The 27,407-nt window shown below is 46.7% G+C and overlaps 1 protein-coding gene across 7 annotated transcripts in view; it reads left to right on the top strand.

The window, feature by feature from the left end:
* The window catches only part of rhbdf1a (rhomboid 5 homolog 1a (Drosophila)), a 497,373-nt gene that overhangs the window by 365,170 nt on the left and 104,796 nt on the right, over nt 1-27,407 (top strand). For all 7 annotated transcript variants that reach the window (XM_038819453.1, XM_038819449.1, XM_038819450.1 and 4 more), the window contains one exon: nt 13,745-13,955. In XM_038819453.1, the coding sequence (XP_038675381.1) occupies nt 13,745-13,955 (211 nt within the window). The remainder of the gene's footprint in view (nt 1-13,744; nt 13,956-27,407) is intronic.

Raw genomic sequence — 27,407 nt, 5'->3', positions numbered from 1 at the left:
TGCACATCCTCCCTGTGTGTGTGTGGGTTTCCTCCGGGTACTCCGGTTTCCTCCCACAGTCCAAAGCTGTGCAGGTTAGATGGATTGGCCATGATAAATTGCCCTTAGTGTCCAAAATAGCCCTTAGTGTTGGGTGGGGTTACTGGGTTATGGGGATAGGGGCGGGTGCTCTTTCCAAGAGCCGGTGCAGACTCGATGGGCTGAATGGCCTCCTTCTGCACTGTAAATTCTATGAAACTAACGCTAATTTAGGTGACTCCCAATGTGCCTAAAACTGAGCCTGACAATTTAGCAACTGTCCAATGCCTGTGCACATTAGGTCAAAGACCACCCCCAGCTAAATTCCTAACTCTGTGGGTGGTATGGTTGAGCAGTGGTGAGCACTGCTGCCTCACGGCGCTGAGGACCCGGGTTTGATCTCGGCTCCGGGTCACTGTCCGTGTGGAGTTTGCACATTCTCCCCGTGTCTGCGTGGGTCTCACCCCCACACAAAAAGAATTGGGTACTTAAATTTTTGTGATCACTCTGTTCACCATTTTACACTCATTGAAGACACAGCACGTACCAATTTGTAACCCTCTATGCTTCCTGATTGATATATGCAACATTGAGCACCGCCAGGGGTAATACAGAAAACTATGCTCTCATTTAATTTCTGTAATGTTAATTAAATAGTCAAAGAACATGTTCTTCAATTGTAGTAACTGCTTCCTTTCTGTGGTTTGAGATCAGTTAGTTTGGAAATTGCCATCGGTCATGTTTTCATATATGAGCTCAAAACAGTAGTATCAAATTCCTCTCTGTCACTGGTGGTGTTAACCAATTTAAATTGAACAGGTCATAACTTGTGCTAAAATAGCAGACAGAGAAAATTGATGTGAGCCATTGTAAGTTAATTTATTAACTGAAAATTGTCCTCAGGTGTCTGCTTTGATATGTTCTTCTAAATGATTGTGGATTGTTTATATAACAATCAATCTATCATTTCTAATATTTAAAAAAACAGTTAATCCACCAGGAATTTCTTATCCAACATAACTAAGTTTCAAACTTGTATTTTTTGAAAAGTACAAGAGATAGATGTATTCAAAATAGGTGGAGAAAATCTCCCAATAAGTGACAATGTCTTAATCAATCTAAGAGAAGACATATCTGTAACCTCTGTCTGTAATCTCTGACTGATCGTACTGTCCATAACCTCTGACTTTACTCTGTCCGTAATCTCTGACCTTACTCTGTAACCTCGGACCTTACTCTCTAACCTCGGACCTTACTCTCTCTGTAACCTTTCACCTTCTGTCTGTAACCTCTGACCTTCTGTCTTGTCTCTGACCTTCTGTCTGTTGTCTCTGACCTTATTATGTCTAATCTCTTTTTTTTAAACAAACATTTTATTAAGACATTTATGGTTTTATAACAACAAAAAATACAAATGTAAACATAATGCAGTGCGTAACACATCCCTCCATCTACCATTGTTCCCACCTAATCTAGACCCAAAAGAGCCTGCCCTGCCCTGTACCCCCTGCAGTGGTAGAAGCTGAAAGGTCAAAACCTGCCTTCGCACAAAATCCCTTATCTGAAGACATCAAAACCCATTCCCTCTCAGAAATTTAAACTCCTCCTCCAAATCCTCCAAACAGGGAAAGGTCAGCACGGTAGCATTGCGGATAGCACAATGGCTTCACAGCTCCAGGGTCCCAGGTTCGATTCCGGCTTGGGTCACTGTCTGTGCAGAGTCTGCACATCCTCCCCATGTGTGCGTGGGTTTCCTCCGGGTGCTCCGGTTTCCTCCCACAGTCCAAAGATGTGCAGGTTAGGTGGATTTGTATTCAAAATTGTGTCCAAAATTGCCCTTAGTGTTGGGTGGGGTTACTGGTTATTGGGATAGGGGGAGGTGTTGACCTTGGGTAGGGTGCTCTTTCAAAGAGCCGGTGCAGACTCGATGGGCCGAATGGCCTCCTGCACTGTAAATTCTATAAATAAACAGATCCCAGCCTCTCAATCCCTGCTCTCTGCCACCTCCGAAACCCCACATCCATGCTCCCCAGGACAGACCAGTGATTGCCACAAATTGGAGTCCACACCGACGCATCCTCCATTCCCATATGCTTCCGCCACTGTTCCCAAACTCTCATGGCCGTCACCAACACTAGGATTGTGGAGTACCGGGCCGGCGAGAATGGCAGATGAGCCGTTACCAATGCCCCCAAACTTGTGCCCTTACATGAGGCCACCTCCAACCTCTCCCACACCGACCCCTCCCCCACTGCCCACTTCCTAATCATGGCTATATTTACGGCCAGTAGTAGTTCCTAAAGTTCGGCAGTGCCAGCCACCCTCCCCCTCCCCCGCCCCCGGGCTCCGTTCCAGCAGTACTTGCCTTACTCGAGGGGTTTTACCCGCCCGCACAAACCCAATGCACCCGCTTAAAAAGGCCTTTTGGTATAAAAATAGGGAGGCACTGGAAGACGAACAAAAATCTCAGAAGGACCGTCATTACTCCCCACCAGTGACAATGGGATCATGTCCCACCTCTGAAAGTCTTCCTTCATTTGTTCAACTAACCGGGCCAGATTTAATTTATGCAGCTGCTCCCAATCCCGTGGCACCTGAATATCCAGGTAGAGAAAACTCCCTCCCACCGCTTTAAATGGCACCTCCCCCAGTCTCCTCTCCTGCCCTTCCCTGGATCACAAAAACCTTGCTTTTATGCATATTCAATTTGTATCCCGAGAACTGGTCAAATTCCCCTAAGATCTGCAATATCTCCCCCATTCTCTCTAACGGGTCAGAAATGTATAGGAGTGTGGGGCGGCATGTGGCACAGTGGTTAGCACTGGAACTGCGGCGCTGAGGACCCAGGTTCGAATCCCGGCCCTGGGTCACTGTCCGTGCAGAGTTTGCACATTCTCCCCGTGTCTGCATGGGTTTCACCCCAACAACCCAAAGATGTGCAGGGTAGGTGGATTGGCCTTGCTAAATTGCCCCTTAATTCGAATAAATTAATCGGGTACGCTAAATTAAAAAAAAAGAAATATATAAGAGTAGGTCGTCAGCATATAAATGAGACCTTGTGTTCCACCCCCCACACCCCCCACCGCTCCGCTCTCAGCACCATCGCCAATGGCTCTCCAGCCAAGGCAAACCACAGTGGGAAGAGGGGACATCCTTGCCTTGTCGGTGCAGTCTAACGTAGTCTGAACTCACTCGGTTCGTCCGCACACTCGCCACTGGTGCCTGGTACAGCAACCGGACCCAGTCAACAAAGCCATGCCCAAACCCAAACCGTCCCAGGACCTCCCAAAAGTAATTCCATTCCACCCAGTCGAAGGCCTTCTCCGCGTCCATAGCGACCACCACCTCCGCTGCCCCTCCCTCGGCCTCGGAGGGCAACATGATCACATTCAGGAACATTCTAACATTGGTGGTTAGCTGACTGCCTTGAACAAACCCCATCTGGCTTTTCCCTATCACCCCCGGAACACAGTCCTCTATCCACGAGGCCAGAATTTTGGTCACCAATTTAGCATCGACATTCATGACCCAAATTGTTCTTGGTCCTTCTCCAGCTTCAGGATCAATGTAATCGAAGCCTGTGACATTGTTAGGGGGAGAACACCCCGTTCCCTTGCCTCGTTAAATTCCCTCAGTGGCGCCATGGACTACCATGGCTACCAGGCTAGCTGGGCGGGTTAGCTTACCAAAGTAAAATTGTAAAATTCCACTGGGTAGCCGTCCGGTCCCGGGGCCTTGCTCGACTGCATGGCCTCCAATCCCTCGACTACTTCTGGAATCCTGATCGGGCTCCCAATCCCTCTGCCAACCCTTCCTCCACTTTCGGAAACTCCACCCCTTCCAAAAACTGCCTCATCCCCTCACCCGAGCTGGGGGCTCTGACTCACAGCTGACTGTAAAACTCCTTGAATACCCCATTCACTCCCGCTGGGTCCAAGACTGTATTCTCCCCTCTGTCCTTCACTCCTCCTATCTCGCTGGCTGCCTCTCTTTTGCTTAGCTGGTGTGCTAACATCATACTGGTCTTCTCACTATACCCATATACCGTCTCCCTCACCTTCCTCAGCTGTCCCACCATCTTGGGGATATCAGACCAAACTCCATCTGCAGCTTCTGGCTGCTCCTTCAACGGTTCCGCCTCCGGGGCTTTCGAGTATCTTCCGTCTACCTGGAGTATCTCCCCAACCAGCCTCTCCATCTCTGCCCGCTCCACAATCCCTTATGAGCCCGTAGCAAAATTAGCTCTCCCCTAACCACTGCCTTCAGCGCTTCCCATACCGTTGCTGCCGAAACATCCCCGTATCATTTACCTCCAAATAATTCTGGATGGCCTCCCTCACCTGCCCACACGCCCCTCATCTGCTAGCAGTCCTACATCCAGTCTCCATTGCGGGCGCTGTCCCTCCCCGTCAGCATAATTCCCCCCCCCCCCCCCCCCCCCCCCTCCCCCCCTCCCTTGCTCACTCGCAAATCTACCCAGTGTGGGGCATGGTCCGAAACAACAGTCGCCGAATACTCAGCATCTACCCCCACGCTAGCAAAGCCTTGTTCAAAATTTTAAAATCAATCCGGGAGTACACTTTGAGAACATGTGGGGAAAAAGAAAACTCCTTCGCTCTTGGTCGTCCAAACCTCCACAGTTCCACATGGATCTACCCTCCCCATCCGTTCCATAAACCCCTTTAGCTAATTCGCCGCGGCTGGCACCCTTCCTGTCCTTGAACTCAACCAATCCAAACTTGGATCAATGACCGTATTAAAGTCCACCCACTCCAGTTCAACCTTGCGAGTCCAGGTCTGGAATTTTCCCTAACACCCGCCTCATAAACTCCATGTCATCCCAATTTGGTGCGTAAATATTCACGAACATCACCGGCATCCCCTCCAACTTTCCACTTACCATGACATACCTACCCCCTGAGTCCGCCACTATACTCGCTACCTCAAATGAGACCTGTTTATTGCAACTACCCTAGTTTTAAAGAGTCTAGTCCTGAATGAAATACCTGCTCGGCCCACCCCTTCCTCAGCCTCGTCTGATCCACCACCCTTGGGTGTGTCTCTTGCAACATTTCCACAGCCGCCATCAACCTCTTCAAATACGTGAAAACACGAGCCCATTCAGCCCTCTCGCATTCCATGTGATCAGCCTTGTCAGGGGCGACACTGCCTCGGCCCGCCGCCCCAAGCCAATCAACCATCACCCTTCTTAGGCCAGCCTCCAGCTCGCGTTCTGCACCTCCTCAGGCCCACCCTCAGGTGCCCACCGTCGGACCTCCAATTTGCCCCCCAGCACCAGTCCTTCCCCTGTCAGCATAACAATTCCCCCCCCCCCCCTCTCAACCCTCAAACTGGTCACCTGCTCATCTCTCCACTGCGCTTCGGTAAGCTAACCCGCCCAGCTAGCCTGGTAGCCCCCGTCCATGGCGCCAAGCATCCTTGCAATGATCTCCCTCCCCCTCAAACATGCATATGCAAAACATAACAATTCCCAACAAAAACAAAGACGAAATTTCCACCCACCATCCCCCAACAAGAACAAAGTTAACCCACATACAAAACTAATCTGCATACAAAACTAAGTAACACCCCAAAAATTTGTACAAAAACACTGCATACGCAGCCCAAAAAGAAAAGCGATTTAGGCACAGAATTACGTGGCCCCAGGTTCAATGTCCTCCATGACCTGATGTGGAGATGCCGGCGTTGGACTGGGGTGAGAACAGTGAGAAGTCTGACAACACCAGGTTAAAGTCCAACATGTTTGTTTCAAACACTAGCTTTCGGAGCACTGCTCCTTCCTTAGGTGAATCATGACCTGCCAGTCCCCTGTCCTTAACAAAGTCCATCGCCTCATCCAGCAATCTAAAATAAGGTTCTTGGCCTCGTAGGAGCTGCGTACAACATGCCGAACTTCACCCCCTTGTTGAAGCCCGCCCTTCTTTTGGCCAGTTCTGCACCCAAGTCCTGGTAAATACGCAGCTCACTCTCTTCCCATTTACAGCTCCTCGTCTGCCTGGCCCACCTCAAGATCTGTTCCTTGTCCAGGAACCGGTGCATTCATACCACCATCGCCCTCGGCGTCTCATTCATCCGCAGCTTCCTTACAACACTCTGTGCACCCTGTCCAACTCCAAGGGTCGAATAAACGTGTGTTCCCTCAGCAGCTTTTCGAACATACGCGCCACATATACCCATGTGTCCAATCCCTCAATTCCCTCCTGGAGGCCAACGATCCTCAGGTTCTGCCTGCATGACCTGTTCTCCAGATCCTCCACCTTTACTTGCAGCCTTTTCTGGTGGTTCCTCATCAGCCCCATCACCGCCGCCATCGCGGTGAGCTGGTCATCATGCTCAGCCACCGCCTCTTCCGCCTTCTGGATCGCCTGTCCATGGACTTCCAGTCTTTGCTCCACCTGGTTAATTCCCGTCTTAATCGGGTCCAGGTACTCTTGTCTTTGCTTTGAAAAGCTCACCTGAAGGAATTCCACCAGCTGCTCCATTGACCACTGGGCCGGCAATCCCAGTCCCTGAGCGTCCGCCGTGTTTTCCTGTGCTGCAGACTCCACTCCTTCTTTGCCCAATGATCTCTCCTTTGAAGACCACTTCTGGTCCACAACTCCATAAACTGGTGTGGGATTCTTCTCCTCTACCTCACCCAGCCTCCAATTTTACCGATCAAATCCCCCCTAAATTGGGGGCAAAGATCCCAAACATCCACCACGAGCGGGAGCTACCAAATTAGTGACCCCTCACTCCATGGCCGTCACCGGAAGTCGTGTCTGTAACCTCTGACCTTACTGTGTCTGCAGCCTCTGACTGATCGTACTGTTTGTAATCTCTGATCTCTGACTGATATTGCAAGTCATTTGAAATAAGAAAGGATGAAGATTTTGCAGACAGCCTTCAAGAACAATTAAACTTTAGCCTCAGAGTATTTACTCAACTATAATTCGTTTTTGTGGCCTTAAATGATGCAGACTCTCTTAGTTGCAGTGGATTGCATTGTGAGCCTTGTTCTGTTGCTTATCGTCTTTCTGAGCATTCTCACTGTTAGCAATTTGTCAGGAGATCAGTGTTTTTTGGAACAAAATTCTTTGCAAGCGCCAATATTGAATTGGGATACGAGAATGTTTCTCCAATGATTGAAGGGATATCTGCACCATCTGGAATGGTTTTGTAGTGATTAACAAAGTGCCAGAGTTTGACAAGCTCTGATCTGTGACAAGTTAACTGAACCGAGCCAGCCCAGCAGTGAAACCTTTACAGTTGGTCTCAGTACCTCTTTAGCTGCAAAGTGCCTGACTGGAATTCATGTGATGTGCTGGATGTGAAAGACGTGCTTGTTAGGTGAATTGGACATTCTGAATTCTCCCTCAGTGTACCCGAACAGGCGCCGGAATGTGGCAACTAGGGGATTTTCACAGTAACTTCATTGCAGTGTTAATGTAAGCCTACTTGTGACAATAATAAAGATTATTATTATTATGAATCATTCTTAGCCATGATTAAAGCAAAAGTCTGTGGATGCTGGAAATCTGAAATAAAAACAAAGTGCTGGATAAACTCAGCAGGGCAGCACGGTAGCACAAGTGATTAGCACTGTGGCCAGGGTCCCAGGTTCGATTCTCCGCTGGATCACGATGTGTGTGGAGTCTGCACGTTCTCCCCGTGTGTGCGTGAGTTTCCTCCGGGGGCTCCTGTTTCCTCCCACAGTCCAAAGACGTGCGGGTTCGGTGGATTGGCCATGCTAAATTGCCCTTCGAGTCCAAAAAAGTTTAGGAGGGGTTGTTGTGTTACGGGGATAGGGTGGAAGTGAAGGCTTAAGTGGGTCGGTGCAGACTCGATGGGCTGAATGGCCTCCTTCTGCACTGTATGTTCTTGGTCTGGCAGCATCTGTGGAGAGAGAAACACATTTTGGATCTAAATGATCCTTCAACAGGGCTGATGTCATATTCCAGTAGAGAATCTGGAATGACTTATTTTCCTATTTACATTGGCGGTAAGACTTTAACCATCAATGGTGCAAGGATGAGAAAATGTGGATGACTGTAGAAGATGCTTCTAAAGTGAAAGGGAGATGTGGCCGGAACTCTCTGGTCATTCACTGGCAGCGGGATTCTCTGGTCACGCCAGCACTGCACCCACGCCCACGGCGGCATCAATGAGAAATCCCATTGACAGCGCCGGAAACAGCAGGCAGGATTCTTCAGCTTCAGCTGCGCCTGTCCGGCAATGACTGGAAATTCCCGCTCGAGGTCAATGGACCTTTACATGCCCTCCCGTCCGTGGCGATCTTGCGGCGAGCGCGGCCAAAGAATCCAGCCCGGAGAATCCTCCCACCTGCAAATGGCACGCCGCCTCCCACTGTCAAGAAGCACCGCTTGGGGTCTGGAGAATCCAGTCCACTCTGTTTAGAGACAGGAACAAAGGATGAATCACTTGAGCAGTTTTAAAATGGGCAGAACAGTTGGTAAGAGAGACGTCCTCCTACACGTAGCCACCCCTCATCATTAATAAGCTATGGTTGTAGCCAGTGATCTCCCCAGGGTAGATAGTGAGAAGAATGAATTATTGTCTGTGACTAACCATCCAGATGGCCTAAAAAAGAAAGCTGCAGAGAAAGGGTGAAACTTAATTCAGTTCAATAATGCATAACCATCATGGATCATCTCTTAGCATTGAAAGAAAACAAATGAGCAACAGGTGCTTACCAAAGCAAGCCTCTAACTTAACACTTCATTGGGAGGGCGGTTATACTTAGGATGGGTTGTTTGAATGGCAATGAGTCAGAACGTTTTAGAATTGCATGTTGTTTGGCATATCACTCAATTCACACGACCCTCAGCAGGAAATGAACATTTTTTAATATGGGTGTTCCATTGAGAAGAGGGCCACCATCTGCCTCAAAGAATATGATTGTGCTCTGTTAGCAGTCAGCTAGATTTGTGATAACCCTGAAAGCAGCTTCCAAAACAATATGTAAAGACACTTAAGATAAGCGACAAGTACAAACATGGCTTTCAACCAAAGCACTTCCAAGCGTGGAGTTTTCGGTTTCCATGCTCCCAGATGGCAAAATAAAGACGTTAACTTTAATTAAATTTTGTTATGTTTTGTATCATTCTTTACATTCCAAATTAAATCTTTGTCAGTGAACAAAAAGGGAAAATTAAGCAGGCTCTCGCCCGAGGGCAAGAAAATCTTGACAAGATTCATTTCTTTGAATCGCTGCCCATTTTGTATTGATCCAAACCTTTAGGCTGGGCCTTCAGAGCTTTCAGTGATAGCTGGTGTGAAAGCTTTAATATTCTAATAATGTTTAGCAATGATACTCTCATGAACACACATGTAGATTGCAGGCTTATTCAGTTTGGTACATAATTGGCCCAGGCGATGGGTGCATTTTAGGCTTGTAGGAAATTAGGCTTGTAGGCGGGATTCTCTGCTCCCGTCGCCTGTTGGTAGATTTCCCATTGAAGCCGCCCAGTGTCGCCAGGAAACGCCGGGCAGGGGGTGCACTGCTGCTGGGACCAGAGAATCCCGCCACCAGCGAATGGCCGGATAATCCCACCCCTGATGTTTTTTGATGATAAACCTGAAAATGAAACTCATTCTTCAAGAAGTACTGGCTTACCTTCTTGCCCGTTTCCATTTGAAAATCGTTTCCTCCGAATTATGGCAGCCACCTTTTTAAGGCGGAGAATGTGGAAGAAGATGAAAGAAAGATTTGAGACAGTTCATGGTGTAAGTTTAAAAAAATAAATAAATTTAGAGTACCTTTTCTGAGAGTACATTTCTTTTCCAAGTTACGGGCAATTTAGCGTGGCCAATCTACCTACCCTGCACATCTTTGGGTTGTGGGATGAGAACCACTCCGACACAGGGAGAGCATGCTAACACCATAAGGACAGTGACCCGGTGCCGGGATCGAACCCAGAGCTTCAGCACCACGAAGCATCAATGCTAACCACTGCGCCACCATATCACATTTAATGGTGTATTTTATCTGAATATTGCATGTACAGGCTGTGAATTACACCCACTCTTGAATTTAATGAAAAAGCTAGTGATTCTCCTTTACAAAGGATACAGTGACACCGTATCATCCCCTGGAATCTCAGCTCCAATCATATCATAGTTCTGCAGTTGTACAGCCACACTATACTCTAGACCTAAGGCATCCTGCTCGTTCCAAGCTGCCACAAGAGACATTGGTAAATCCAGTCGATCTGCATTTCACTAGTACACCAGATAGGTGACTCACTAGTGCATCGTTTTTTAAAAATATGTCCAATTAAGGAGCAATTTAGCGTGGCCAATCCAGCTACCCTGTGCATCTTTGGGTTGTGGGGGTGAGACCCATGCAGACATGGGAAGAATGGGCAAACCTCACATGGACAGTGACCTGGGACCAGGATCGAATCCGAGTACTTGGCTCTGTGAGACAGCAGTGCTAACCACTGCACCACCATGCCGCCCTAAGTGGTGCATTGTTAACTGGGGCAAAACATTTAATTAATTTCCCCATGGACAACAAGTGGCAGAATGAGATGGCTTTGAGTATTCATAGATAGCAGAAGTCCCCAGAATTGAGAGCATCGCAGATGACAGGCATGTGGCTACAGCACACAATCGTATCTTCAAAAACTCCCAAGGGCTTTCACTGGAGTAATGTTTAAGTCGGTGTGCCCAGTTAATGCTTAATTGACAGGTCGCAACCCTTTTTTGAAAAATCCTGTGATGTCCAGATTATTTGGCAGACGCCCCTGTCCCTGATACATCTGCGAGACATGACACTACGTCGCAAGTACAAGCTTTGTAGAGTGACCAGGATCATTATCGAGACATTATCTGAAAGCAGCGTTTCAGGTGGACAGGGATTGGCATTCATTTTATGTCTGGCAAGGCTCTTCCCTGATCACAATGTTGCATTCATTTGCCATCCGAAGAGTAGGAGGAAACTAGCAGGAGGTAAGAGCTGAGCTGGAAGAGATCCCTGCTCAGCCACCTTTGCATGCAAATACGAGGATGAATCACGAGATGGCAAAAAGATGAGGACTGGTGAGGAATGCTGTACAGATCCCAATATTTGGTGAATACTATGTAATGGGACAAATGGGCAGCAGTTTACCTCAGCGGTGAGGGGAAGAACGGTAAGGCAAAGCAATTTGGAATCCAGTTTATTTTATACTTGACAAAGTAAGTACAAGGGCAATGAGCTACAGGTGTATTGTGCAAGAAACGTGTTCGTCCATGGTTGAAATATTGCTGCACTTTGGGGATCCTATTTTTTATAGAATGGATTTTGGAGCCATTAAAAAGCAGATTGATCGCGCCAGGGATGAGAAGATGCACTTACCATGGAAGACTAGAAAAACTAGTGTTGTAATCAAAAGCAGCAGAATAAGTTAACAAAAGGACGTAAGTCAAAACTGAAAGATTTCACTGATAAATGAATTGATGGAGAGCATAAATTTTGGATCAGTTCTAATATTCTTCAGGTGGATATTTTTTTTTAAAAATTAGAATATGGAATAATGTTAAAAACCAAGCAGTTAGGAAGGCAAAATGGTATGTTAGCCTTCACTGTAAGAGGGCGTGAGTACAGGAGCAAGGATGTCTTACTGCAGCTGTACAGGGCCTTGGTGAGACTACACCTGGAGTAGTGTGTGCAGTTCTGGTCTCCTTATCTCCTGCCATAGAGGAAGGTTCACCAGACTGAATCCTGGGATGCAGGATTGTTGTATATGGAGAGATTGTGTTGACTGGGTTTGTACTCACTGGAATTTTAAAATTTGAAATATGGAATAGAACATAGAACATAGAACAGTACAGCACAGAACAGGCCCTTCGGCCCTCAATGTTGTGCCGAGCCATGATCACCCTACTCAAACCCACGTATCCACCCTATACCCGTAACCCAACAACCCCCCCCCTTAACCTTACTTTTATTAGGACACTACGGGCAATTTAGCATGGCCAATCCACCTAACCCGCACATCTTTGGACTGTGGGAGGAAACCGGAGCACCCGGAGGAAACCCACGCACACAGGGGGAGGACGTGCAGACTCCACACAGACAGTGACCCAGCCGGGAATCGAACCTGGGACCCTGGAGCTGTGAAGCATTTATGCTAACCACCACATAAAACCAACATGTCAGAAGAAGTAGCAGGGCTGATTCCTTGAATGGTGACTCTGGGCACAGGGCAATACTCTAAGGGTTCAATGAATTTCCATCACTAAATTAAATGACTGGCAAATCGGGCAGGTGTGTGATTTCCCTGAAAGTATTCCTTGCGAGTGCCATTCTACACTGTAAATGCCGGACCAGTAAAATAGAATTAGAACAGGTTGATCCAATATGGAGTTTCCAATGTCACAGGTATAATGGACTAAATGCTTGTCTTGTTTGCTGAAATTTCATGATTCATTGTCTGTTTTAAATCTGCTGAATTTAACATTTTAACATCAATGGAATTATTACTTAAATTAATCAAGATAAAGGGCAAAGCATATTGCGAGGCACATTTTGAGCCCAGTATGTTTTAATTTTATCCTAGATTTAGATTGGCGGTCTAATGGAAACTTTGAATTAGTGCCAGAGTGATATTGAATGCTTCTTTAAAACTGCAGAAACATAGAGACAAGAGCAGGAGTAGATCCATCCAGTTTGATCACGGCTGATCTTCTTTCTCAATGCAACCTTAGTTATTATCCATGCCTATCCACTGTTGTGTCTTTTAATGAAGTTCCTCAGTCTATCGTAGCCAAACCGCGCAACATACCTTCGTAGTCTTCTGTGTTTAGATTTGGAATCCAAATTTCAGATTGGGCTTTTTCACTTTCAATCCGAATGAAAAATTCTACCATGTTATGGTCACTGTTCCATAAAGGACCCCACACAACAAGATTATTAATTAACTTCTCATTGCATCACACCAAATCATGTTCTTTTGTTGGTTCCTTGACCTACATCTTGTACAGGAATTCAACTTGCATAGTATTGTTGCTAATTTGGTTTGCCCAATCTATATGTAAATTAAAATCCCCTAAGATTACTGAAGCGCCCTAGTTACAAGCATATCTAATTTCCTGTTTAATGCCATCCCTTAGTTTACCTCAACTGTTTGGAGGCCTGTAGACAACTCCCACTATTATTTACCACCTCTTGTTGCTTCTTAGCTCCACCCAAACTGACTCGCCATCTAGATTTTCTGAGGATATACCTACTCTATTGCACTGATTCCATCGTTATCTAACAACACCGCCCCACCTTCTTTTCCTTTTTACCTGCCCCTCCTAAATATTGAATACGCTTGGATATTTAGTTCCCAGCCTTGGTCACCCTGCAACCATTTGCCCGTGATTGCAATCATATCATACCCGTAAGCATATCATACCCGTATATGCTAATTTGTGCTGTTAATTCGTCTACCTTATTGTGAATGCCATTATGGAGAAAATGTACTACATAGTTTGACCCTGAAATTGTTTATCCATACTTGAGATGCATGTATCTAAATATTGCATTATCTGCTGCATACTTGATAAGAATGCACAAAATTATAAACTGCAGAGTGCATGGTTTCTTGACTTAATGGATTAATTTGCACGAAAATATTGCATTATTCCCAAGTAAGGTGTAATAGGCTAGGATATATGTTGGTCAACTGAAGTATTTCAATATTCAGGACAATCACCAATCCATTATGTTCTACAGAGGCACAGCCGACTGGTTTGGAGTTAGCAAAGATAGTGATACAACCCAAAAATGGCAGAGGAAGAGCATTCGCCACTGCAGCCAGAGATATGGCAAGCTTAAATCGCATGTGATCCGCGAAATGGAACTGCCCAGCCAAGACAATATCTCCCTGACCAGCACAGAAACCCCTCCACCCCTTTATGTGGGGCCACAGTTTGGCATGCAGAAGGTAAGACCTGGAAAGCAATCATCTGACCATCTATATTTTACTTTGTGGTCTTGGTGCTGTTCGTCAACATGAAGATGAAGGGAGGGTAGGGGTGTTACACCTAGTTGCTGAACTCCTGTGCAGGCATGTTTACGTTACACTAAACTTAAATATGGGTTGGTATCTGGGTTGGTACAGTCTTAAATGATATACTAAAAAGCAATCACAGCTGCAGAAATATTGAATAGACTGAAAGTTCCAACTAGTCTTTAATTAAGTCGTAAAGACCCAGAAAACTGTGCGAGAGACAAAATGTACTTTGGCTTCTTTTGATAATTGCTGCAGTGAGCTTAGTGTGGATTTACTTTAGGCAAAACTAGAATTACTTAATGGTAAATTGTCAGCAGAGTAAATAATTGTTTGATTTATGAAAATGTCTTTTTTTTCTCCACCTGAGGTATGTTGTAATTAAGGCACGGTGGCACAGTGGTTAGCACTGCTGCTTTACCACTCCAGACCTGTTTTGGTGCTGGAATTCTAAAAAGTCACGATGTACGTGAAGGAAAACGTGTTTCACTCTAAGCCCAACAAATGACGAAATCCCATGGTTGCAGCATTGTACCACAGGTGGACAGTGCCTAATAATGTATTGAATACAGAAGAATTCAAGCGCTATGTTTTGTGTAGAGTCATAGGATCCCTATAGTGCAGAAGGAGGCCATTCAGCCCATCTAGTCTGTACTGGCCCTCTGAAAAAGCACCCTTCCTAGGCCCACTCCCCTTCCCTATCCTCATAACCTAACCCGCACATCTTTGTACTCTAAGGGGCAATTTTAGCATGGCCAATCCACCTAACCTGCACATCTTTGGGCTGTGGGAGGAAACCGGAGCACCCGGAGGAAACCCACGCAGACATGGGGAGAACGTGCAAACTCCACACAGTCACCCAAGGCTGGAAATGAACCTGGGTCCCTGGAACTGTTAGGCAGCAGAGCTAGCCACCGTGCCACCCACTGGATTAAATGTCGGCCCTTTCTTTGTTCTGCTGTCATATTACAGTTTGGAAATTGTGGTAATTGTTTTTTTCTAATTAAGGGGAAATTTAACGAGGCCAATCCACCTACCCTGCTCATCGTTTTGGGTTGTGGGGTCAAGGTAGTTGAACGTGTTGTAAAAGCTAAATCTCCACTTCAGAAAACAATGTTTGGCTTCAGACACCAGCAGCTGCTAATTATACACAAGCTCCTCGTGGCTAAACTGACAACCTGTGCAAGGCTGCGCTCCCGATGACAGCATACACACATGCACACATGTGTTAAAAGAATCCACACGTAATAAAATACGAAGGTGTTTATTTAAGGACTATTAAAACACTCTATAATAAATGTAAATCTAGTTATTTAAAATGCAATTTATTTTCTAATATTGGTTAGTGGTTGTGTGTAACGGGGAGTATGTGAAAGAACTCAGCAGAGGAACTGCAGATTATAAATTCAAATTTATGGATCTCCATCTCTATCACAATTTTAGATCGTGGTTGCGTAATCTTTCAGTTTCTCCAGATATGTTATGGAAACGTTCTGCCCCAATTTGTGTCTGTATGTGGGTACCAATCTCTCAACCCGGCCTATTATGCAGTTCCGACTATAAAATCTGTCAAAATTTAATAATTATTTGTAACTCTGATATTTACAGGGGACTGTGGGCCTGGGGAGTGAGGAGAAAGGGTTTTTTTTGGGGGATGGGAAACCTAGAAGTAAGGGTTTCCTGCACCTCCTGTAGAAACAAACCACAGGAGACGAGGAAATTAAAAAAAGAGTTCAACACGTGTTCCATCTGATAGCCAAAATGGTTGTCAGTCAGGAATAAAGCTGTCCGTTGCGATGGTTCGGGTGGAGGGGCACTGTGAGAAGGTCAGAAAATGCCATGGACAGTTGGGTCAAGACGGGGCTGAGAGGGAAAGGTTTCGCTCAGGCGGGTTTGATGGGAACATTAAGAATTTCAACAACAGATCTCAACGTTATTCTCAAGCAGCCATCCACAAGTACATGCACATTCTAGGAATCGCTGTATCGTGATCAGAATAGGAACTATGATTTGTTTATACTTTCCCTGTCTTTGGGATGCTGAGACTAGTTGCAGTGACCCTGAGAGCTGCTAACAGGGCAAAGATTGAGGATGGAATCTGAAACCTTGCCCATTGTACATTAATTTTATTTTTGCATAATTCACTGCAGGCTTTTTCAGGCTTCCCGTCATGGAGTGCACTCATTCCATTTATAAATAAATACACACAACTGAGCTGAGTATCTTAAATGAATTGGTTGGTATCTGTCCATCTCTGACAGGTGAGTGGAATGCAGTGGGTACATCAATGTGTGTTGCTATTATTGGAGGCTTTTGGTATCTCTCCATCTAAGAGACGAGGGAAATGCAGCCTCAGAACTTTGAGGCCAGATGAGATCAGCTGCACTGTCTGATGCTGAATGAGCCAATTCTGGAAAAGCAAATCCTGACACAAGTGTCACACATGAGGTTCTCTCGTGTCAGTGGGATGATCTCTGCTGAAGCTGTCTGCTTTGGAGCTTCTGAAACCAGATGTTGTCATGGCGCCAAACTCCTGCCCACTGCTGGTATCACCATTTGCATTGATTGTCGGCTGGAATTTCCCATTAGTCGTGATTGACATCCTGGGGGTTTCATATCCCTTTTGACAGAATCCTTGAATCGGAAGTTTGGAGACCCGCTGGTCTCTTTGCACAGGCTACCTCTCCAGAAAACATGGGGATACAGTAATCTTCCATCCAGTTGACATGCCCAGTGCCAAAGAAGAACCAGGCACATGCTTCAATAACTACCATCCGGTGGCCCCGACATCAATCGAAGTGCTTCAAGAGATTGATCATGAAGCACATCACCTCCGTACTCCCAGAATGCCTAGATCCACTGCAATTTGCATACCGCCGCAACCGGTGCACAGAAGACCTGGCCCTACACTTATCCCTAGAGGATCTCGACAAGGACTCCTACATCAGACTCCGCTTTATTCACTACAGCTCTGCCTTCAACACCATAATCCCAGCCAAGCTCATATCAAAGCTCCAAAATCTAGGACTTGGCTCCTCACTTTGTAACTGGATCCTCGACTTTTTGACCCACAGACCACAATCGGTAAGAATAAGCAACAACACCTTCTCCACGATAGTCATCAATACCGGTGCCCCACAAGGCTGCGTGCTTAGCTCCCTACTACTCTCCCTGTACATGCACATCTGCGCGGCAAAATTTGGTTCCAACACCATTTACAAGTTTGCTGACGATACGATCATAGTGGATCGGATTGCGAACAACGACGAGTCAGAATACAGGAGAGAGATAGAGAACCTAGTGGAGTGGTGCAGCGATGACAATCTCTCCCTCAATGCCAGCAAAGCTAAAGGGCTGGTCATTGACTTCAGGAAGCAAAGTACTGAACACCCCCCCCCCCCCCCCCCCCCCCTCAAATTCCAAGGGGCGTGCATCACCAAAAATCTGTCCTGGTACGCACACGTCGACGCTATTACCAAGGAAGCACAACAAGCCTAAACTTCCTCAGGAAACTAAGGAAATTCGGCATGTCCACATTAACTCTTACCAACGTTTACAGATGTACCATAGAAAGCATCCTATCTGGCAGCATCACAGCCTGGTATGGCAACTGCTCGGCCCAGGACCGCAAGGAACTTCAGAGAGTCGTGAACACAGCCCAGTCCATATTACGAACCTGCCTCCCATCCATTGACTCTATCTGCACCTCCTGCTGCATGGGGAAAGCAGGCAGCATAATCAAAGACCCCTCCCAATTGCTTCCATCAGGCAGGAGATACAAAAGTCTGAGAACACACGCGAACAAATTCAAAAACAACTTTGCACCCGTTGTTATCAGACTCCTACACGCACTTCTTATGGACTGACCTGATTAATACTACACTCCTGTATGCTTCACCCAATGCCGGTGGCTATGTATTTACATTTGTGCATCATGTGTTGCCCTATTATGTATTTTCTTTTGCATTTTTTCTTTTTTCTTTTCATGTACTAAATGATCTGTTTGAGCGGTTCGCAGAAAAACACTTTTCACTGGACCTCGGTACGCGTGACAATAAACAACTCCAATCCCAATCCAGTGAAGGGTGAGGCGGAGGCATAGTGGTATTTTCACCTGACTAGTAATTCAGAGACCCAGGGTAATGCTCTGGGTTTTGAATCGCACCGTGGCAGATGGTGAAATTTGAATTAATTAAAAACCTGGAATTAAAAGTCTAATGATGCCATAAAACCACTGTTGATTGTCTTAAAAATCTATCTGGTTCACTAATATCCTCTTGGGGAGGAATTCTGCCATCCCTCTCACCTTGTCTGGTCCACATGTGACTTAGGATCCACAGAATATGTCCTCTGAGAAGACCTCTGAAGTCACCCAAGGACAATTATTGATGGGCAATACTGCCTGCCCAACCAACAAATAAAAAATAAACTGTACAAAGTCCTGGTTAGACCACATCTAGATCACTGGAAGTAGTTCTGGGCTCTCGGGAGGATATATTTGCCTTGGAGGAAGTGTAGCACAGTGTCATCTACTAAAATGCTGCCTAGACTCCATCATCTGGTGGGGATATAGATGGAATGCTCCATTTAGAGCTGAACGAGATTTTTTTTTTCCCCAGAGGTTTGATGTAATTTTCTTGCTTTTGTACTCGATGCTTTATGAACTGTCATCCAGGGAGGCCTAGATTTGTTTCCCTACCTTAATCCTTTATGAGAATATACCATGACTATCTCTTCTTTAAAGGCAACCCATTGTTCAGTTACAGTTTTGCCTGCTAATCTTTGATTCCAATTTATCTGGCTCCGATTCATTCTTGCCCATCGAAGTTGACTCCACCCTAGTTAATTATTTTCACTTCGGATTGTTCCTTGCCCTTTTCTATATCCTTATGATACAATGATCACTATTTCCTAAATGTTCCCTTAACGACATTTGATCCAATTGACCCAATTCGTTTCCAAGAATCAAGAATAGCAGTGCATCCTTTCTCATTGGACTGGAAACACGCTGCTGTAGAAAATTTTCCTGCATGCACTCAAACTCTTGCCCCTCACTGCCCTTTACACCAGTTTATATTCGGATTATTACATTTCCCTATTATAACATGCTCTATAATTCTTGCACTTCTCTATAATGTCTTGGAAATTGTCTTACTACACCCTTCCCACTCGCTGGTGGCCACGATTGCACCGAGCCACTCAATTTCGTTTTTTTTGTTACTTAGCACTAGCCAAATGGATTCTGCCCTGAACACCTCTGAGTCTTCCTCTCTCTCTCAGCACTGCAATCCTCTCTAACCATTCCTTCCCCCGTTTCTTCCTTTCCCGAAACATCTGTATCCAAAAGTACATAACACCTAGTCCTGCCCTTCTTGAAGTCAGGTTTGTGTTATCGCCACAATATCCTCGTTCCAAATGGCAATCTGTGCCTGTAACTCACCAATTTTGCCACAGTCCACACATTTACATGCACCGTAACCCTACTTTTCAATGTATTACTTTCTCTCTTACTCGGAACCCATTTAATACACTACTATGCCCTACTCTAACGTCAGCTGTCTCTCCCAATATTCTGTGTCCCTTTCTAATATTACCTTCTGTGCCCCACACGCCTGCTAAGTTAGATTAAACCCTCCTTAATAGCAAGGAGATTGGTCCTGCTTCTGTTTAAGTGCAGCCTTCCCAGCCTGTAGAGGTCCCAACTCACCCAGAACTGATCCCAGTGTCTCAAGAATCTAAAGCCCTCCCTTCTGCATCATCTCTCCAGCCACACGCACATCTGCTTTTTCTTCTTATTTCTATATTCACTTGAACCTGGAACTGGGAGCAATCAATAGGTTACTAATTTTGTGGTCCGGCTCACTAAATTTCTACCTAGCTTCCTAAATTCTTGCTGCAGGACCACTTGTGGTCTCCTACCTGTCTCTTCACAGACACAGCACAGAAAAGGCCCTTCAGCCCATCAAGTTTGCATGAAGGGCACCTGAACTGCCAATCCTGAACCCATTTACCTGCACTTGGCCCATAGCCTTGAATATTATGACACGCCAAGTGCTCATCCAGGCACCCTATAAAGGATGTGAGGCAACCCGCCTTTACCACCCTCCCAGGCAGTGCGTTCCCGACCGTCACCACCCTCTGGGTAAAAATGATTTTCCTCAAATCCCTCCTGAACCTCCCGCCCCTCACCTTGAACTTCTGTCCACTCATAACCAACCCTTCAACTAAGGGGAACAGCTGCTCCCTATCTACCCTGTCCATGAACCTCATAATCTTGTACACCTCGATCAGGTCGTCCCTCAGATTTCTATGCTCCAGCGAAAACAACCAAAGCCTATCCAACCTCTCTTCATAACTTAAATGTTACATCCCAGCAACATCCTGGTGTAACACCTCTGCACCCCTTCGAGTGCAATCACATCCTTCCCATAATGTGGCGACCAGAGGTGCACACAGTACTTCAGCTGTGGCCTCACCAAAGTTCTATACAACTCCAGCATTACCTCCCACCTTTTGTAATCTATACCTCGACTGATAAAGTCAAGTGTCTTCCTTCTTGACTTCTTCATTGTCACCCGTTCCCTCTCTTTATGTACTATTTAAGCTGTTGTTCTATCACGAAGCAGTCACCCGCACGGATGCATTGTTGTGACGCCAGCTGATGGTCTTGCTCCAACACTTGGACCTCATGATACTGAAGCTGGCGGCAATTCCTGTACGGATGGTTATGTAGAACAAAGGAAATGGCCTGGAGTTCCCACTAGGTACAAAGTGCACACTCCAGTGGTCAGTGATACACTGCCATTCCTCTGTCGAGTAGATAATACAACCTAAGCCTTTGCAGCTCCTCGCTTCCCTTCTTGCTTGCATATTCAAGGATAATTGACTTAAATATATTACATTTTAAAATGTTTAAAATGGTGAGATGAACTTTCTAACCTTTGGACAAAAGCACACAAACTTACAACATCCCCATCCAATCAATTGCCCTGATGTCACAATTATTTTTTTCCTCTCAATTCAGTGATGCTGATCTGCTTCACTCTCCTCCCCATCTCTTCACAGTGATCCTGATCTGCTTCACACTCCTCCCGGTGTCTTCACAGTGATCCTGATCTACTTCACTCTCCTCCCGATCACTTCACAGTGATGCTGATCTGCTTCACTCTCTTCCCGGTCTCCTTACAGTGATCCTGATCTGCTTCACTCCCCTCCCGATCCCTTCACAGTGACGCTGATCTGCTTCACTCTCTTCCCCGTCTCTTCACAGTGATCCTGATCTGTTTCACTCTTCTCCAGGTCTGCTTTACAGTGATCCTGATCTGCTTCACTCTCCTCCCCATCTCTTCACAGTGATCTTGATCTGCTTCACTCTCCTCCCGATCTCTTCACAGTGATCCTGATCTGCTTCACACTCCTCCCGGTGTCTTCACAGTGATCCTGATCTGCTTCACACTCCTTCCGGTGTCTTCGCAGTGATCCTATCTGCTTCACTCTCCTCCCGGTGTCTTCACAGTGATCCTGATCTGCTTCACTCTCCTCCCCATCTCTTCACAGTGATCCTGATCTGCTTCATTCTCTTCCCCGTCTCTTCACAGTGATCCTGATCTACTTCACTCTCCTCCCGATCACTTCACAGTGATGCTGATCTGCTTCACTCTCTTCCCGGTCTCCTTACAGTGATCCTGATCTGCTTCACTCCCCTCCCGATCCCTTCACAGTGACGCTGATCTGCTTCACTCTCTTCCCCGTCTCTTCACAGTGATCCTGATCTGTTTCACTCTTCTCCAGGTCTGCTTTACAGTGATCCTGATCTGCTTCACTCTCCTCCCCATCTCTTCACAGTGATCTTGATCTGCTTCACTCTCCTCCCGATCTCTTCACAGTGATCCTGATCTGCTTCACACTCCTCCCGGTGTCTTCACAGTGATCCTGATCTGCTTCACACTCCTTCCGGTGTCTTCGCAGTGATCCTATCTGCTTCACTCTCCTCCCGGTGTCTTCACAGTGATCCTGATCTGCTTCACTCTCCTCCCCATCTCTTCACAGTGATCCTGATCTGCTTCATTCTCTTCCCCGTCTCTTCACAGTGATCCTGATCTGTTTCACTCTTCTCCAGGTCTGCTTCACAGTGATCCTGATCTCCTTCACTCTTCTCCAAATCTGCTTCACAGTGATCCTGATCTGCTTCACTCTCCTCCTGGTCTCTTCACAGTGATGCTGATCTTCTTCACTCTCCTCCCAGTCTCTTCACAGTGATCCTGATCTGCTTCACACTCCCCCCGATCTCTTCACAGTGATGCTGACCTTCACTCTCCTCCCAGTCCTTTCACAGTGATCCTGATCTGCTTCACTATCCTCCCGGTCTCTTCACAGTGATCCTGATCTGCTTCACTATCCTCCCCGTCACCTCACAGTGATCCTGACCTTCACTCTCCTCCCGGTGTCTTCACAGTGATCCTTATCTGCTTCATGTACTTCCCGATCCCTTCTCAGCGATCCTGATCTGCTTCATGTTCCTCCCGATCCCTTCACAGTGATCCTGACCTGCTTCACTCTCCTCCCGATCCCTTCACAGTGATCCTGATCTGCTTCACTCTCCTCCTGATCCCTTCACAGTGGTGCTGACCTGCTTCACTCTCCTCCCGATCTCTTCAAAGTGGTGCTGACCTGCTTCACTCTCCTCCCGATCCCTTCACAGTGATCCTGACCTGCTTCACTCTCCTCCCGGTCTCTTCCAGTGGTGCTGACCTGCTTCATTCTCCTCCCGGTCTCTTCACAGTGATCCTGATCTGCTTCACTCTCTTCCCGGTCCCTTCACAGTGATCCTGATCTGCTTCACTATCCTCCCGGTCTCTTCACAGTGGTGCTGACCTGCTTCACTCTCCTCCCGATATCTTCACAGTGATCCTGATCTTCTTCACTATCCTCCCGGTCCCTTCACAGTGATCCTAATCTTCACTCTCCTCCCGGTCTCTTCACAGTGATCCTGATCTGCTTCACTATCCTCCCTGTCTCTTCAGAGTAGTGCTGACCTGCTTCACTCTCCTCCCGATCCCTTCACAGTGATCCTGATCTGAATCACTCTCCTCCCGATCCCTTCACAGTGATGCTGGTCTTTTTCACTGTCCCAGTCTTTTCACAGTGGTGCTGACCTGCTTCACTCTCCTCCCGATCTCTTCACAGTGATGCTGATCTTCTTCACTGTCCCAGTCTTTTCACAGTGTTCCTGATCTGCTTCACTATCCTCCCGTTCTCTTCACAGTGATCCTTATCTGCTTCACTCTCCTCCGAGTCTCTTCACAGTGATCCTGATCTGCTTCACTATCCTCCCCGTCACCTCACAGTGATCCTAATCTTCACTCTCCTCCCTGTCTCTTCACAGTGATCCTGATCTGCTTCACTATCCTCCCCATCTCTTCACAGTGATCCTGATCTGCTTCACTCTCCTCCGAGTCTCTTCACAGTGATCCTGACCTTCACTCTCCTCCCAGTCTCTTCACAGTGATCCTGACCTTCACTCTCATCCCAGTCTCTTCACAGTGATCCTGATCTGCTTCACTCTCCTCCCGATCCCTTCACAGTGATCCTGATCTGCTTCACACTCCCCCCGATCTCCTCAGTGATGCTGACCTTCACTCTCCTCCCAGTCTCTTCACAGTGATCCTGACCTTCACTCTCATCCCAGTCTCTTCACAGTGATCCTGACCTTCACTCTCCTCCCAGTCTCTTCACAGTGATCCTGACCTTCACTCTCATCCCAGTCTCTTCACAGTGATCCTGACCTTCACTCTGCTCCCAGTCTCTTCACAGTGATCCTGACCTTCACTCTCCTCCCAGTCTCTTCACAGTGATCCTGACCTTCACTCTCATCCCAGTCTCTTCACAGTGATCCTGATCTGCTTCACACTCCCCCCGATCTCCTCACAGTGATGCTGACCTTCACTCTCCTCCCAGTCCTTTCACAGTGATCCTGATCTGCTTCACTATCCTCCCGGTCTCTTCACAGTGATCCTGATCTGCTTCACTATCCTCCCCGTCACCTCACAGTGATCCTGACCTTCACTCTCCTCCCGGTGTCTTCACAGTGATCCTTATCTGCTTCACACTCTTCCCGGTCCCTTCACAGTGATCCTGATCTGCTTCATGTACTTCCCGATCCCTTCTCAGCGATCCTGATCTGCTTCATGTTCCTCCCGATCCCTTCACAGTGATCCTGACCTGCTTCACTCTCCTCCCGATCCCTTCACAGTGATCCTGATCTGCTTCACTCTCCTCCTGATCCCTTCACAGTGGTGCTGACCTGCTTCACTCTCCTCCCGGTCTCTTCCAGTGGTGCTGACCTGCTTCATTCTCCTCCCGGTCTCTTCACAGTGATCCTGATCTGCTTCACTCTCTTCCCGGTCCCTTCACAGTGATCCTGATCTGCTTCACTCTCCTCCCGATCCCTTCACAGTGATCCTGATCTGCTTCACTCTCTTCCCGGTTCCTTCACAGTGATCCTGATCTGCTTCACTATCCTCCCGGTCTCTTCACAGTGGTGCTGACCTGCTTCACTCTCCTCCCGATATCTTCACAGTGATCCTGATCTTCTTCACTATCCTCCCGGTCCCTTCACAGTGATCCTAATCTTCACTCTCCTCCCGGTCTCTTCACAGTGATCCTGATCTGCTTCACTATCCTCCCTGTCTCTTCAGAGTAGTGCTGACCTGCTTCACTCTCCTCCCGATCCCTTCACAGTGATCCTGATCTGAATCACTCTCCTCCCGATCCCTTCACAGTGATGCTGGTCTTTTTCACTGTCCCAGTCCTTTCACAGTGATGCTGACCTGCTTCACTCTCCTCCCGGTCTCTTCACAGTGATCCTGATCTGCTTCACTATCCTCCCGGTCTCTTCACAGTGGTCCTGACCTGCTTCACTCTCCTCCCGATCTCTTCACAGTGATCCTGATCTTCTTCACTGTCCCAGTCTTTTCACAGTGATCCTGATCTGCTTCACTATCCTCCCGTTCTCTTCACAGTGATCCTTATCTGCTTCACTCTCCTCCAAGTCTCTTCACAGTGATCCTTATCTGCTTCACTCTCCTCCGAGTCTCTTCACAGTGATCCTTATCTGCTTCACTCTCCTCCCCATCTCTTCACAGTGATCCTGATCTGCTTCACTCTCCTCCGAGTCTCTTCACAGTGATCCTGACCTTCACTCTCCTCCCAGTCTCTTCACAGTGATCCTGACCTTCACTCTCCTCCCAGTCTCTTCACAGTGATCCTGACCTTCACTCTCCTCCCAGTCTCTTCACAGTGATCCTGACCTTCACTCTGCTCCCAGTCTCTTCACAGTGATCCTGACCTTCACTCTCCTCCCAGTCTCTTTGCAGTGATGCTGACCAGCTTCTTGCGCTCACTCCCTGTTTGCTTGTACTTCCTTCCCCGTCTGGTTCTCATGTTCTCCTCCCTGTCTGTTTCGCAGTGATCCTGGCCCCCTGCACACTGCTCTTGATCTAAGAATATTCAAATTAACATTTCCCCAACTGCTATGCTGAGATGTCTCTGGTTCAGTAGTCCAGGTCTTTGTATTACTATATAAAACATTGGTCTGAATTTTGAGGATGATCCATCGATTGATGGGGAGCACATTCCCAACCCAGATTGACCCCTCTCCATTTCCGATATTGCTTTTTGGGCCATAATTAAGGCCTACCTAAAAGTTGAGGCTGGGTGTGAATCGGTGCTTAAAGGGCCAAGAATATGTAAAGAAAAACTGTGTCTGTCAATGAAGGGTTGAATAGCCGAAGGCAGGTGTGAAGGTTGTTGCTGCTTCTGTGAGTGTGCTGAACACTCAATTTGGCTCCGTTTCTTGTCTAAGCTCTGGAGTCGCCAGGTGTCGTTAAGACACCGCCACAAGCTTCAAGGTGAAGTTCAAAGCAATAAAACCGTACACCAATTAGTAAGTCCAAACAACTAGAGTTTTATAATAACTACCCATGCACACGCTAAAAGGATTAAACTTATTCCTACCGCTAAACAACTAATACTTATCTCGAAGGAACTGCTGGGTCAGGGAACAAGGCCTCTTGCTCTGCTCTGGTCTGCAGACTTCAGATTGGTATCAATTGAAAAGGGGGTCAGGAGTGCCTATCTCTGGTAGCGGTCGTTGGGAGGCACTTACTTGTTGGTGGCTGCTGTCCGAAGGCTGGAATAGGAGACAGGAGCCAGGAGAGGTTCTTGGGACTTATTGTTTTGGGCTCCTCTGGCGCCAAAGGGTCCGGCCTTCCATAGAATGTATCGATCTGTGTTTAACTTGTTTCCATTGTATCTGGGGATCGCCTGGTATCGCCTCATTAGTATGTTAACTGGTTTCTTTTCACAGTGCTGTCTTGTTTCTGCAACAGTCAAAACTGGTTTCTGCAGTCGTCCCAATATACAATCGCTTTGCAAGCTGCTTGCTTGACAACATGTCCATTTTCCCTGCATTCCTTGCAATCTTCCATTTTGTGTTGGGCAGTGGCCACCCCAGTTGGCTACACTCCCTCCTTGTGATCCTCATGAGAAATCATGAAGGATCACCTAGGTACGGTGTCTTTGTATTCCCTGACCTCAGCGAGTTCCATGGCTTCTATTCTTTCCTCAACTATGGCAAAACAATTTTAACTAACAGTTTCTGATTGGCGCTATGTCAAAGGGGACATGCATTACCAATTCGAATCAGGAACCTCTAACTATCTCAATAAACTATTCTCATCTCACAGTTAAAACATCCTATAACATTCTAAACCCTTACTCATTCATACAACAGTATCTTTACATTTCGTTTTCTGACTCGGCAGTCGAGCGCAGAACATTATAATACATCCGCAATAATCTTTATTTACAGATCGTATTAAATTAAATCTTTTATTATACATCAAGGGGTTGGGGGGATTGGTGGAATCTGAAAATAGGGGATTGTACTCTGTAAATGGTTGAGGCGCAAGAGCGGGAGGCTCTCCTTCTCCATTTTCTTAACCGGAGTGTCTGCACTATGACGCAGAGAACTGCAATCACCAAAAGTGATTCAATGACGTACGAAAGTGAGTACCAGTTCATGATTTTTGTGCACCAGGTCTGGTCCTTGCTGTTCATTACTGGGCTTTGAGAAGTCGGTGTGTGGGAAACATTAACGGCGGGGCCATAGAGGAAAAATGGTTTGCGTCCGCGCGCAAAAATACAAAAATAGTAACTAAAAGCATGTAGTTCTTCATCGTGGTCTTCTTCCTTCTCTTCCTTCTGTCCTTTTGTATTGCTGATCTTGCTCTGATCCTTCCTTCGAACGTTCGAAAGCTACGGGATCAAGCACAGTATCTGTCAATAAATCGTTTAATACCTGTAATGTTAGTGTATCTGTCCTCT

Source organism: Scyliorhinus canicula, chromosome 15, assembly GCF_902713615.1.
Source record: "Scyliorhinus canicula chromosome 15, sScyCan1.1, whole genome shotgun sequence".
Lineage (NCBI taxonomy): Eukaryota > Metazoa > Chordata > Chondrichthyes > Carcharhiniformes > Scyliorhinidae > Scyliorhinus > Scyliorhinus canicula.
Note: the sequence above shows the minus strand (reverse complement) of the source record. Positions and strands in the feature narration are given on the sequence as shown.